Below are 15,993 nucleotides of genomic sequence, written 5' to 3'. Positions count from 1 at the left end.
TGTACTCCCCTGCAAGAAAACATGTCATCTTAAATAAAAATGACAAGAGTGAGTTCTTACCTGCACCGAGTGCCAGTCTGAGTTAGGAAGAGTAGAGTCGCCGTGGCCAACAAACCCCGATGGAAGTGTCGAAGCATGGCTGGTCCCTCAACGCCAGATATATTCTCTTACTAATGCTTCACAATGACTATTGATGAGGCACTTTTGCAGCAAACTTTCATAAATGTGACCTTTTAACTGCCAGCGCAAGACCTTGTCACTCTGGGAACAAAGCATGGGGCATTTATAGCCCAGTGCTGACCCAGGTTAGCACAGCAGGGGGCGGAGCCTTCTGGTGAAAGGAAGGTTCTTCACTGACGACACTTACAGGAAGCAGTCGTAGATAAGGTCAGCGTTTTAGTGTTGCTAGGTCATAAAACAAACATGCTAAGGAGATACAGTGCAATTATCAGAAACATACACTGGAGGTTAGCAGTTTTTTTTCTTTTTAAAGACCTACTGAAATGAGATTTTCTTATTTAAACGGGGATAGCAGGTCCATTCTATGTGTCATACTTGATCATTTCGCGATATATCCATATTTTTACTGAACGGATTTAGTAGAGAACATCCACGATAAATTTCGCAACTTTAGGTGCTAAGAGAAAACCCCTGCCTCTACCGGAAGTCGCAGACGATGATGTCACATGTTTGATGGCTCTTTACATCCCCACATTGTTTTTAATGGGCGCCTCCAACAAAAAAGTGCTATTCGGACTGAGAAAACGAAAATTTCCCCATTGATTTGAGCGAGGATGAAAGATTTGTGTTTGAGGATATTGATAGCGACGGACTAGAAAAAAAAAAGTAAAAAAAAAAAAACGCTATTGGGACAGATTCCAATGTTTTTAGACACATTTACTAGGATAATTCTGGGAAATCCCTTTTCTTTCTATTGTGTTGCTAGTGTTTTACTGAGTTAAATAGTACCTGATAGTCGGAAGGGTGTCTCCACGGGTGTCTTGACGCGCAGTGTCTCAGGGGAGTCGACGGCAGCTATGGACGACACAAGCTCAGCTTTTCTCCGGAAAGAATCGACTTTTTAACCACAATTTTCTCACCGAAACCTGTTGGTTGACATTCCGTCTTGATTCATGTTCGCTTGACCGCGCTCTGATCCATACTAACGTTTGACCTCCAGGAATTTTAAGCAAGGAATCACAGTGTGTTTGTGTGGCTAAAGGCTAAAGCTTCCCAACTCCATCTTTCTACTGTGACTTCTCCAATATTAATTGAACAAATTGCGAAAGATTCAGCAACACAGATGTCCAAAATACTGTGTAATTATGCCATTTAAGCAGATGACTTTTAAGCGCCCATACTTCCTAAAAATAAATAAATGATAAATGGGTTGTACTTGTATAGCGCTTTTCTACCTTCAAGGTACTCAAAGCGCTTTGACACTACTTCCACATTTACCCATTCACACACACATTCACACACTGATGGAGGGAGCTGCCATGCAAGGCGCCACCCATCAGGAGCAAGGGTGAAGTGTCTTGCTCAGGACTCAACGGACGTGACGAGGTTGGTTCTAGGTGGGATTTGAACCAGTGACCCTCGGGTTGCGCACGGCCACTCTTCCACTGCGCCACGCCGTCCCTAAAAAAAACCCGTGACGTCTTGCGTACACGTCATCATTACACGACGTTTCCAGGACGAAACTCCAGGGAAATTTAAAATTGTACTTTAGTAAACTAAAAAGGCCGTATTGGCATGTGTTGCAATGTTAATATTTCATCATTGATATATAAACTATCAGACTGCGTGATGGGTAGTAGTGGGTTTTAGTAGGCCTTATAATAAATATAATAAATACTCTCTTCTAAGGTTGTCCTACTGCCAATATTTTGGTAACAATAATAATCTAAATAAAGGGGACCACAAAAAATTGTCTTTATTTGAACAAAAGATCTTAGGGTACATTAAACAGATTTATTATAGTAATTTAGTCCTTAGATAAAATTGTGAACATAGTAAACAACTTGTCTTTTAGTAGTAAGTAAACAAACAAAGACTCCTAATTAGTCTGCTGACGTATGCAGTAACATATTGTGTCATTTATCATTCTATTATTTTGTCTACATTATGAGGAGCAAGCTGTAAAAAAAAAAATAATTAATCCACTTGTTTTTTTAGTGTTAATATCTGCTTATTTCCTGTTATAACATGTTCTATGTACACTTCTGTTACAATGTAATAATCACCTATTCTTATCTTGTTTGATACTTTACATTAGTTTTGGATGATACCACAAATTTGGGTATCGATCCGATGCCAATTAGTTACAGGATCATACATTGGTCATATTCAAAGTCCTCATGTGTCCTCGGACCTATTAACTGAGTTTATAAACATAATATAATTTTTTTAAAAACTAAAAGATTTTGTGATGCTAAAAAATATCGATGTAATCATAGTAGTATCAACTAGATACACTGATTACAGTGGATATCAGGTATAGACCCACCCACAGCGTTTGTTTACATTCAGCCCTCTAACTTTTTTTAGCAGTGACGCCGGTGAGCTATAGTATCCTCCTAAGGTGTGTAGTGAAGCACGTTTAGCTATTCCTCATCCTGCAGTGATAATGTTACTTGTAAGAAACTTACTTTATTTGTCGCCATGGAGGAGAGGATTAGTGATTTAGAAGTAGCTAAAACACTGTGGCTGGATGTTGGCTAGTATCGGGGGCGGGGCGGGTGATCAGTAATTATTAGAGGCGGCATAGTACTGACTATAATTCATTAGTGTCGCGGTACTATACTAGTTCTGGTATACTCTTTAACCATACTCTCTACTAGGAATGTCAATCTTATACCAAGACTTGCCAAACTTGAGACCTCATAATTCGTAAGATGGGGGAGGGGTGTATATATATATATATATATATATATATATATATATATATATATATATATATATATATATATATATATACACAACAGACTTCTCCGTTGAACACGGTGGCCGAACGGATATACTCATTCATGAACGGATTATATATATATATATATATATATATATATATATATATATATATATATACATACATATAGATACATTAAAGTCAAATAATTATGAAAATATCAGGTAATCTGAACAATTTGATTTTGAGTGTAAAATGCTTCAAAATGGATGGATAAGAATCATGTCAAGTTAATAATTAACTCACAACAATACTAGCACAACCTTTAATTCTCGCAATCTCATGACATTTTTGTATATTATTACAACTTTATTCTCCTATTGTAACTTTGCAATTTTATTCTCAGAATATTAGCTTTCTTCGTGTACAAACCCCGTTTCCATATGAGTTGGGAAATTGTGTTGGATGTAAATATAAACGAAATACAATGATTTGCAAATCCTTTTCAACCCATATTTAGTTGAATGCACTACAAAGACAAGATATTTGATGTTCAAACTCATAAACTTTACTTTTTTTTTTGCAAATAATAATTAACTTTGAATTTCATGGCTGCAACACGTGCCAAAGTAGTTGGGAAAAGGCATGTTAGCCACTGTGTTACATCACCTTTTCTTTTAACAACATTCAATAAACGTTTGGGAACTGAGGAAACTAATTGTTGAAGCTTTGAAAGGTGGAATTCTTTCCCATTCTTGTTTTATGTCGAGCTTCAGTCGTTCAATAGTCCGGTGTCTCCGCTGTCGTATTTTATGCTTCATAATGCGCCACACATTTTCCATGGGAGACAGGTCTGGACTGCAGGCGGGCCACGGAAGTACCCACACTCTTTTTTTACGAAGCCACGCTGTTGTAACACTTGCTGAATGTTGCTTGGCATTGTCTTGCTGAAATAAGCAGGGGCGTCCATGAAAAAGACGGCGCTTAGATGGCAGCATATGTTGTTCCAAAACCTGTATGTACCTTTCAGCATTAATGGTGCCTTCACAGATGTGTAAATTACCCATGCCTTGGGCACTAATGCACCCCCATACAATCACCGGTGCTGGCTTTTGAACTTTGTGTGGATAACAGTCTGAATGGTTCGCTTCCCCTTTTTGCCAACATGACACAATGTTGAATATTTCCAAAAACAATTTGAAATTTGGATTGGTCAGACCATAGAACACTTTTCCACTTTGCATCAGTCCATCTTAGATGAAGCCGGCGGCGTTTCTGGATGTTGTTGATAAATTGCTTTTGCTTTGCCTAGTAGAGCTTTAACTTGCACTTACAGACGTAGCGACAAACTGTATTTAGTGACAGTGGTTTTCTGAAGTGTTCCTGAGCCCATGTGGTGATAGCTTTTAGAGATTGATGTCAGTTTTTGATACAGTGCCATCTGAGGGATCGAAGGTCACGGTCATTCAATGTTGGTTTACGGCCATACCGCTTACATGGAGTGATTTCTCCAGATTCTGGGAACCTTTTGATGATATTATGGACCGTAGATGTTGGAATCCCTAAATTTCTTGCAATTACACTTTGAGAAACGTTGTTCCTCAACTTTATCAGTATTTATTGCCACCTTGCTTGCATAAAATTCTAAAGTTAATGATTATTTGCAAAAAAAAATGTTTATCAGTTTGAACATCAAATATGATGTCTTTGTAGCATATTCAACTGAATATGGGTTGAAAATGATTAGCAAATCATTGTATTCCGTTTATATTTACATCTAACTCAATTTCCCAACTCATATGGAAACGGAGTTTGTAATATTACAAATGTATTTTCGGAAATGTAACTTTTTTTTGGAAACTTTAAGGGATTTTATTTTTGTTACTCGGCTATTTAGTTCTTGTAATATTAACGTTTTTATTCATGTTAATGTTCAACTTAATTTTTGGGAAAATCATGTATTTTTCTTGTAACTTTGTAACGTTAAGACTAACATTTTTATAATTTAGCAAATTTTTCCCCTCCTCGATGTTGCAACTTTATGTTCAAAACAATACGTCTTTATTTCCATACAAACCCCGTTTCCATATGAGTTGGGAAATTGTGTTGGATGTAAATATAAACGAAATGCAATGATTTGAAAACATTTTTAAACCCATATTCAGTTGAAAATGCTACAAAGACAACATATTTAATGTTCAAACTGATAAACATTTTTTTTTTGCAAATAATGATTAACTTTATAATTTGATGCCAGCAACACGTGCCAAATAAGTTGGGAAAGGTGGCAATAAATACTGATAAAGTTGAGGAATGCTCATCAAACACTTACATGGAACATCCCACAGGTGTGCTGGTTAATTGGGAACAGCTGGGTATAAAAGCAGGTTCCCAAAAAATGCTCAGTCTTTCACAAGAAAGGATGGGGTGAGGTACACCCCTTTGTCCACAACTGCGTGAGCAAATAGTCAAACAGTTTAAGAACAACGTTTCTCAAAGTGCAATTGCAAGAAATTTAGGGATTTCAACATCTACAGTCCATAATATCATCAAAAGGTTCAGATAATCTGGAGAAATCACTCCACGTAAGCAGCATGGCCGGAAACCAACATTGAATGACTGTGACCTTCGAGCCCTCAGACGGCACTGTATCATAAACCGACATCAATCTCTAAAAGATATCACCACATGGGCTCAGGAACACTACAGAAAACCACTGTCACTAAATACAGTTCTCCCCTACATCTGTAAATGCAAGTTAAAGCTCTACTATGCAAAACGAAAGCCATTTATCGACAACATCCAGAAACGCCGTCGGCTTCTCTGGGCCCGAGATCATCTAGGATGGACTGACGCAAAGTGGAAAAGTGTTCTGTGGTCTAACGAGTCGACATTTCAAATTGTTTTTGGAAATATTCGACATTGTGTCATCCGGACCAAAGGGGAAGCGAACCATCCAGACTGTTATCCACACAAAGTTCAAAAGCCAGCATCTGTGATGGTACGGGGGTGCATTACCGCCCAAGGCATGGGTAAATTACACATCTGTGAAGGCACCAATAATTCTGAAAGGTACATACAGGTTTTGGAACAATATATGCTGCTATCTAAGCGCCGTCTTTTTCATGGACGCCCCTGCTTGTTTCAACAAGACAATGCCAGGCCACATTCAGCACATGTTACAACAGTGCGGCTTCTTAAAAAAAAAAAAGTGTGGGTACTTTCCTGGCCCGCCTGCAGTCCAGATCTGTCTCCCATGGAAAATATGTGGCACATTATGAAGCGTAAAATACGACAGCGGAGACCCCGGACTATTGAACGACTGAAGCTCTACATAAAACAAGAATGGGAAAGAATTCCACTTTCAAAGCTTCAACAATTAGTTTCCTCAGTTCCCAAACGTGTATTGAGTGTTGTTAAAAGAAAAAATGATCCCACACAGTGGTGAACATGCCCTTTCCCAACTACTTTGGCACGTGTTGCAGCCATGAAATTCTAAGTTAGTTATTATTTGCAAAAAAAAAAAATAAAGTTTATGAGTTTGAACATCCAATATCTTGTCTTTGTAGTGCATTCAATTGAATATGGGTTGAAAAGGATTTGCAAATCATTGTATTCCGTTTATATTCACATCTAACACAATTTCCCAACTCATGTGGAAACTGGTTTTGTAGCTTTGTGATTTTATTTTTGTAATATAAACTATTTGTTTTATGTTGAGTGAATTATTTTTAAAGGATGGCAAAGAGGAATCGTTTCAAGTTAAATTCTACACAACTGCTTGTAATATCACAACTTTAATTTCAGAAATTTACTTTTTCATTTTCAAAACTTTATTGTCGTTACTTTGCGATTTTATTCTGGGAATATTAGATATTTTTTCTTGTAATATTATACATTTATTCACGGAAATTTACGTCTTTATTCTTAATCCCATGATGTTGTAGCGTTTTCCAGAACATTAGGGATGTATTTTTGTAATAATTCAACTTTTTTTTAATTTATTCTTGTAACTTTGTAACTGTTGGAATTGTATTCTTGTAACTTTGCAAATTCCCCCCCAAAACTGCAATAGTTTTTACTGGAAGATTGCCACTTTCTCTTATTTTTTAACATTACGATTTTAAAGTATTTTTTCTGCCTTTCATCTTATTAGACGTATCCTGAAGCTTTCGCTTCAGTGATTTATTTTTTTGACTATTGGCCAATACCAATATTGATCTGATGCAATATCAGCAGGAATCACAGAACATGCTTTTATCATTTTGTAATGTGCTATGTTAGAAAAGGTTTGATTGAGGGAAATGAGTTAGAAAACAATAGTGTGTATGAAAAACACAAATTTATTTATCATGAACTTTCGAGAAATTACTTATACTGTCTTTAGATTAACTTGACTGGTAATAGTTTTTTGGCAAAACCTTAATTGCCACAATAATTAAGTCACAATCACAACACCTCAAATATAATGATGCAGACACTTTTGTTACTAGATACTTTCTTATTAAATTCCGCCTTTATGACTTTGAGTCTGTAAGTAATATGACATTTGATCCTCTACCTGACCATTGTTGCAATATCGTTAAGGACACGTGTTATGTGTGTCTAGCTTGTGTAGTGTAGCAGCTAGCTACTAGCATTTGTAAATGACTTGACTAAAACACAAGACAATTGTGTGCTTATTGGAGGACATTTAGTTATTACCTGGCTGTCACAAGTGAACACGATGCAGGACTGATGGGAGATTCATAGGAATTTTCCACCATTCTTCCAAAAGTGCATTGGTTAAGTCACACACTGATGTTGGTCGAGAAGGCCTGGCTCTCAGTCTCCGTTCTAATTCATCCCAAAGGTGGTCTATCGGGTCCAGGTCAGGACTCTGTGCAGTCCAGTCAAATTCATCCACACCAGACTATGTCATTCATGTTTTTATGGACCTTGCTTTGTGCACTGGTGCACAGTCATGTTGGAAAAGGAAGGGGCCTACTCCAAAGTGTTCCCACAAGGTTGGAAGCATGGAATAGTCCAGAATATATTAGTATGCTGGAGCATTCAAGGTTACTTTCACTGGAACTAAAGGGTCAAGCCCAACTACTGAAAAACAACCCCAAACCATAATTCCTCCTCCACCAAATTTCACACTCCGAAATGTACCGTTCTCATGGCAATCTCCAAACCTAGACTCATCCATCAGACTGCCATATGGAAAAGCGTGATTCATCACTCCAGAGAAGGCGTCTCCACTGCTTTAGAGTCCAGTGGCGACATGCTTTACACCACTGCATCCCACGCTTTGCATTGGACTTGGTGATGTATGGCTTAGATGCAGCTGACCGGCCATGGAAACCCATTCCATGAAGCTCTGTATCAACTGACTGTGCATCCGCTGACCCCTCTCTGTCAGTTTACGTGGCCTACCACTTGGTGGCTGAGTTGCTGTTGTTCCCAAACTCTTCCATTTTATTGTAATAAAGCCGACATTTGACTTTGGAATATTTAGGAGTGAGGAAATTTCACGACTGGATTTGTTGCACAGGTATCACTGAGAGGGGCCCAATATTTCAACAAATGTTTGAAGAAACAGTCTTCATGATTAAGTGCTTGGTTTTATACACCTGTGGCCAAGTGATTAAGACACCTGACTCTGATCATTTGGATGGGTGGCCAAATACTTTTGGCAATATAGTGTATTATGCAACCCATGTTCCGCTGTAAGTACCTGACGAGTCATGTGTTTGACCTGATAATGTAACAAAAGCCAACTCAAGTGCGAGTTAGTACACTGTGCGTCGAGGAGATAGCGCCACACCGCATACAAGCGGGCAGTAAAAGAGATAAGAGAGACTTTTACATTTATTAAGCCCAGCCTGTGTGTGTGGATACAGGGAGAGTCCCACATGACAAACATGAGTCTTTTCCAAGCAAAGGAACTCTCTGTTCAGGAGCTGTAGAGTATCCATTATTTACTACAGTTTTTATGACGTCATTGTGCAAGTTATAATAAAAAAATATATCAAGATTGAAGTGAGGCAACTCTTTTACCCCAGGCTAGTTTCTCAAGATATAACGCAGGTTTTATCTGTCTCGGCTGTTTTAAATATTTCATCTATAAAGTAACTTCTAACACAACCTACAATGTATCAGGGATATTCAACTCAAACATTTCCAGAAAGCTGTGGACTTCTCCTGTCACTATTCATTTTATTTTGTATGTCCAGAGAACCAACGTGCTCTACAGTAGACGTTTGATTTTGGTTTATTTATTTGATCAGTTACAGGAGTATTTTAGGACTTTCGGGAAAACTTTCAACTATTACGAAACTGGACCTACAAGGGAACCTTGAGGAAGACTAGTAGTATAACTAAAGAAATGGAACACATGACTATACTGACTCTGAAAAAAAAGGAAATTATGAAAAAAGATGTGTAAAGGAGATAACTTAAATGGGTGCTTTGAGGGACGCCTCAGTCATGCAAATCACAAGTTTGGCCCCCAGTGTACTATTGTTTTCTCACAAGGGTAGAATATCAATGCAATACGGTTGTGCGATATAATGGTACTAATAAAGTACCTTGGTATTAATGAGTTAACAACGGTACTAAAAAAGTACTTTGGTACGAATGAGTTAACGGTACTAAAAAAATACCTTGGTATTAATGAGTTAACAACGGTACTATAAAGTACTTTGGTACTAATGAATTAACAACGGTACTAATAAAGTACTTTGGTACAAAGGAGTTAACAAAGGTACTAATAAAGTACTTTGGTACAAAGGAGTTAACAACGGTACTAATAAAGTACATTGGTACAAAGGAGTTAACAACGGTACTAATAAAGTACATTGGTATTAATGAGTTAACAACGGTACTAATAAAATACCTTGGTACTAATGAGTTAACAACAGTAATAAAAAAGTACTTTGGTACTAATGAGTTAACAATGGTACTAATAAAGTACATTGGTATTAATGAGTTAACGGTAGTAATAAAATACCTTGGTACTAATAAGTTAACAACGGTACTAATAAAGTACATTGGTATTAATGAGTTAACGGTAGTAATAAAACACCTTGGTACTAATGAGTTAACAACGGTACTAATAAAGTACATTGGTATTAATGAGTTAACAGTAGTAATAAAATACTGTAATGCCCGCGGTGGTGAAGGAGTCACATAAACGCTAAAAATGTTTTTGCTTGCGCGCTTTGCACGCTCTCATGAATTATTTGTGCCCCAGGTGTGCCCCAGTACAGTATTAGGTCTAGTGACGCCCCTGCTTCTGACACCAATGTAATGCCCGCGGTGGTGAAGGAGTCAAACGAGGATGCACCGTTCAATCGCTTTATTAACAAGCGGTAACTTCTCGTAGTACCAAAGTAATGCACACACATACACGAGCTGCTGTTAGCCACAACTCACGCTTACACACACACTGACACTTCTCCGCCACTCACACGCGCATGCGCGTTCACCACACTCTTAAAGACACAGTACACAAATACACATATCACAGATATTACAATACCTTGGTGCAAATGAGTTAACAACGGTACTAATAAGGTACCTTGGTACTTGTCAAGTAATGTTTGTTTGTTTTTGTTCTCCCCTAACTTGAAAAGGCTTTTGACATTTTGACCAGGGGTTTCACTGGGACTTCACTCTTTGTTTTAATCCAATGATGAGACAAATCATTGTTACTCCTTTTATTTTTGGACTTTATTGTCTCTTTTTTTTAAATTAAATATCTGTAAGGTGAAAAACCTTTAGAAAAGGTGGACAAATACACAATCAATTAGAGACCAATATACACAAATTACAATAAAGCATTTTTAAAGTAAAAGTGTTTCCAAAAGTACATATAGTTACCCTTAACAGCTTGGATTTGACTTTTAAACATTTAACAACCAACCACTTGCCAATTAAAATAAATTCAACATATCAAATCCAAACATCAGAATAAAATAAAGTCATCTCACCGTCAGCCACCCTGGTCTCTGTAAACAATTGTCACTTCTGTATTTGGTAAATTGTTCTCGAGCATTGTTTGTTGGCCTGAAGTTTGAGCTGGAGCTGCAGACTTCAAAGGAGTGGATTTGATTGCTTCAGGTGAGAGCCTTCCTGATTACTGATGGTCTTCAGCTGTTGGGAAATTGTGTCTGTACTTCCAGTTGTGTCTTCTGGGGGAAATGGGAGCCAAACTCACATTTGGACATGAGGCCTTCTGTGAGGGTGAAGGCTTTGGCCTTGTGTACAGTTTGCCAAAACAGTACTAATGAGTTAACAACGGTACTATTAAAGTACCTTAGGTACTAACGAGGTAACAACAGTACAAATAAAGTACTTTGGTACAAATGAGTTAACAACGGTGCTAATAAAGTACTTTGGTACTAATGATTTAACAACGGTACTAATAAAGTACCTCGGTACTAATAAGTTACCAAGAGTACTGATAAAGTACTTTTGTACTTATGAGTTAATGACAGTACTAATAAAGTGCATTGGTATTATTGAGTTAACAACGGTACTAATGAGTTAACAACGGTACTAATGAAGTACTTTGGTACTACTGAGTTCACAACGGTACTAATAAAGTACTTTGGTATGAATGAGTTAACAATGGTACTAATGAGTTAACAACGGTACTAATAAAGTACCTCGGTACTAATAAAGTACCTCAGTACTAATGAATTAACAATTGTATTAATAAAGTATTTTGATAATAATGAATTAACAACGGTACTAATAAAGTACTTTGGTATTAATAAGTTAACAATGGTACTAATAAAGTACTTACTACTAATGAGCTAACAACAGTACTAATAAGTACCTAAGGTACTAAAGAGGTAACAAAAAGACTAATGAAGTACTTTGGTACTGATGAGTTAACAACGGTACTGATAAAGTAATTTGGTACTAATGATTTAACAACGGTACTAATAAAGTACTTTTATACTAATGAGTTAACAACGGTACTGATAAAGTACCTTGGTACTAATGAATTAAAAATGGTACTAATAAAGTACTTTGGTAGTAATGAGTTAACAAAAGTACTAATAAGGGCCTAAGGTACTAATGAGATAATATTAATAATAAAGTACTTTGGTACTAATGAGTTAACAACGGAACTAATAAAGTAATTTGGTACTAATGATTTAACAATGGTACTAATAAAGTACGTTGATAATATTGAGTTAACAACGGTACTAATAAAGTACTTTGTTACTAATAAGTTGAAAACGGTACTAATAAAGTACTTTAGTACTAATGATTTAACAACGGTACTAATCTAGTACCTCGGTACTAATGAGTTAAAACGGTACTAGAAAAGTACTTTAGTACTAATGATTTAACAACAATACTAATAAAGTACTTTGGTACAAATGAGTTAACAACGGTACTAAGGAGTTAACAACGCTACTAATTAGGTACCTCGGTACAAATGAGGTAACAACGGTACTAATAAAGCACTTTGGTACAAATGAGTTAACAACAGTACTAATAAATTACTTTGGTACTAATGAGTTAACAACGGTACTAATAAGTTAACAACAGTACTAATGAAGTACCTTGATCAAATTTAGTTAACAACGGTACTAATGAAGTACCTTGGTACTAATGAGTTAACAATGATACTAATAAAGTCATTTGGTACTAATGAGTTAACAACAGTACTAATAAAGTACTTTGGTACTAATGAGTTAACAACGGTACCAATGAGTTACCAACTGTACTAATAAAGTACTTTGGTACTAATGAGTTAACAACGGTACTAATAAAGTACATTGGGATTAATGGGTAAACAATGGTACAAATGAGTTAACAACAGTACTAATAAAATACTTTGGTACTAATGAGTTTACAATGGTACTGATAAAGTACTTTGATACTACTGAGTTAAAAACGTTACTAATAAAGTACTTTGGTACTAATGAGTTCACAAGGGTACTAACAAAGTACTTTGGTACAAATGCGTTAACAACGGTACTAATAAAGTAGTTTGGTACTAATGAGTTAATAACGGTACTAATAAAGTACTTTGGTACCAACGAGTTAACAACGGTAATAATAAAGCAGTTTGGTACTAATGAGTTAATAACGGTACTAATGAAGATCATTGGTACTAATTAGTTATCAATAGTACTAATAAAGTACTTTGGTACTAACGAGTTACCAACGGTACTAATAAAGTACCTTGGTGCTAATGAGTTAACAACGGTACTAATAAAGTGAATTGGTATTAATGGGTTAACAACGGTACTAATGAGTTAACAACGGTACTAATAAAGTATTTTGGTACTAATGAGTTTACAATGGTACTGATAAAGTACTTTGGTACAAATAAGTTAACGACTGTACTAATGAGTTACCAACGGTACTAATAAAGTACTTTGGTACGAATGAGTTAACAACGGTGTTATTGAGTTAACAAAAGTACTAATAAAGTACTTTGGTACTAATGAGTTAAAAACAGTACTAATAAAGTACTTTGGTACTAATGAGTTAACAACGATACTAATGAAGTACATTGGTACTAATGAGTTATCAACTATACTAATAAAGTACTTTGGTACTAATGAGTTAACAACAGTACCAATAAAGAACCTCGGTACTAATGACTTACCAACGGTACTAATAAAGTGCATTAGTATAAATGGGTTAACAACGGTACTAATGAGTTAACAACGGTACTAAGAAAGTATTTTCGTACTAATGAGGTTACAATGGTACTGATAAAGTACTTTGGTACAAATAAGTTAACGACTGTACTAATGAGTTAACAAAAGTACTAATAAAGTACTTTGTTACTAATGAGTTAAAAACGGTACTAATAAAGTACTTTGGTACTAATGAGTTAACAACGGTATTAATAAAGTACTTTGGTACGAAAGAGTTAACAACGGTACCAAACTCCCTTTGAAAACGGCGGTGACGTACAGAGCTGAGGCGCATATTTAATGATCACGCACACACACACACACACACACACACACACACACACACACACACACACACACACACACACACACTCACACACACACCTAGCACATACTGTACAGGCAGAAACAGAGTGGAGATGAAGAATGGCAAAAAAAAATATTTTTTTCTTGTTCATCAAGAGGTTTGCGTGAAGTATTTAGGATTCAAATTAATGAAAAAGCTGAAGCTTTTAACGGAACCACCTTCACTTCAAACTTAGTTAAACATTGAAATAAACATCCAGACCTTTGAAGGGAGACAGGTCATGTATTTAAGCAGCTCCTCTGCTGTGCACATGTCGATACGCAGACAGCTGTTTGGATTACTGCCAAATATTAGCTCAGTCTGAACCACAACAAATTCCTACTATTTGTATTTTATCTTTAACAATGTGTTTTACCTGCTGCATGTCTTAGCTGTGTGGTTTCTCGTATCTACTAATGATATTATTTGTCTTCAAGCACAGACCAACTGTGGCAACCATTCAGTGAACTATTCTGCTCTCATCTAATCCTAGATGGTATATGAAATATATACAATTTAAATGTCAGGTCCTCTTGGTATTGAACCCCAGGCAGCATAGTAGCAGGCTAAGTGTGTCGCGTCTCGCTCCTCATGACTAATTAACCTAAAATCTGCCGATACTAACTCTCTCCTAACAACACATCAAACCAATAAGTTCGCTGTTTGCACATATTTATTCGCCGATTCCTCTAAAAGTGCCGAAAACCAGAGGAAATCAGACTGATCCGGAACCCGAACTGTCTATGGCGTCTTTTTCCACTTTGCTTGAGTCTCATCGGGAATCTCTATCCGAAGATTTTAAAACGTCACCTGCAGCTATAGAGAGCAAACTGGACGACGTACAAGCCACAGTGTCTGCGAACTCCAAAATCTTGAGATTACGGCAAATGACCTGGAGAACCGCATGCAAACTCTGGAAACATCCATTACCGCACTAGCAGGCACAAATACCAAGCTGGCAACAAAAGTTTTAGACCTTGAGTCCCGCAGCCGCCGCAATAATATCCAAATAATTGGCTTACCTGAATCCATTGAGGGTCCACAACCTACTGCCTTCTTCTCCAACATGCTGGTGGAAGTCTTCAGCGACATCTTGGACTCCCCACCCGAATGCGAACGCGCCCACAGGTCCCTTGCCCCCAAACCTCCAGCAGGCTGGCGACCGAAACCGGTTATCATCAAGCTCCTCAGGTTCCAGGAAAAGGACGCGGTTATCCGGGATGCCCGGTCATAGAGAGAAAAGCTGAAGTTCCGTGGTCACTCGATCTTGGTCTTTGAGGATTATCCACACAAAGTTGTCGACCAGCGAAAGGATTTCAGCGATGTCATGTCGAAGCTCTTCAAGCTAGGTCTCAGACCTGCCCTTCGCTACCCGGCCAACTTTCCATCATGGTGGGGACCGGCAGGAGATCCCTGTCCTCGGTCGATGAGGCGAAGGCATTCATCGCGACCCGGGCCACAAGCTCCAACTTGGGTGTTGAGCCAGCTACTGAGGCGGCAAGCGGCTAACGTGTCTTGCTACACGGTAAGGCTAATGTTAGCTAGCTAGCTAACACACCTTAACTTTCTCGGAGCAGAATAACATTAACATTATACATCTCTCCTAACTGATCTACCAGCCCATGCCTTCACGTTGCACTTTAAAGACAATTTGTACAATCCCATGAGTTGATGTTCCTCATATTGTTAACAGCGTTGGTTGCTGTTTTTGTTTTTTCTGAAGTGACATTAGCTCAGGTTACACCTGGCTCTGATACCCACGTGACATTCTTGTTATTGTTTTGGTCTCGTATTGGCCGTAATTTTCTTTTACACCACAGAGTGGCGCTGATGTGCCTGTGAACTGGTCCAAAACCTGACTGCTAGTTGGGACCTCTTCTCTTTAGTAGGAACTCTTACGTTTTGGTGGGACTTATATGCACATTGGGGTGACTACGCGTGACATTTGGTGGGTTGTTGGCGGGTTGGGGGAGGTGCGGGAATGTTTATTTTCATGGCATTTCATGTCATATTCTTACATTGAAGGGGATTGATGCGATCCAATGCTTAATGGAAGCAGCATTTTCCAGTATGTATGGTACAAG

At 37.5% G+C, this 15,993-nt stretch overlaps 1 protein-coding gene across 2 annotated transcripts in view; it reads right to left on the bottom strand.

The window, feature by feature from the left end:
• The window catches only part of wu:fb63a08 (zonadhesin), a 53,834-nt gene extending 38,178 nt beyond the window's left edge, over positions 1 to 15,656 (bottom strand). For both annotated transcript variants that reach the window (XM_061920098.1, XM_061920099.1), the window contains exons 1-2: positions 14,932 to 15,656; positions 61 to 1,035 (exon numbers count right to left, since the gene is read on the bottom strand). In XM_061920098.1, coding sequence (XP_061776082.1) covers positions 61 to 137 — 77 coding nt within the window. In that variant the 5' untranslated portion in view covers positions 138 to 1,035; positions 14,932 to 15,656. The remainder of the gene's footprint in view (positions 1 to 60; positions 1,036 to 14,931) is intronic.
• Between the last annotated feature and the right edge of the window lie 337 nt (positions 15,657 to 15,993).

The sequence above is a fragment of the Nerophis ophidion genome, linkage group LG14, assembly GCF_033978795.1.
Source record: "Nerophis ophidion isolate RoL-2023_Sa linkage group LG14, RoL_Noph_v1.0, whole genome shotgun sequence".
Lineage (NCBI taxonomy): Eukaryota > Metazoa > Chordata > Actinopteri > Syngnathiformes > Syngnathidae > Nerophis > Nerophis ophidion.
The sequence above is the reverse complement of the archived record's forward strand: the minus strand, read 5'-3'. Positions and strand labels throughout refer to the sequence as shown.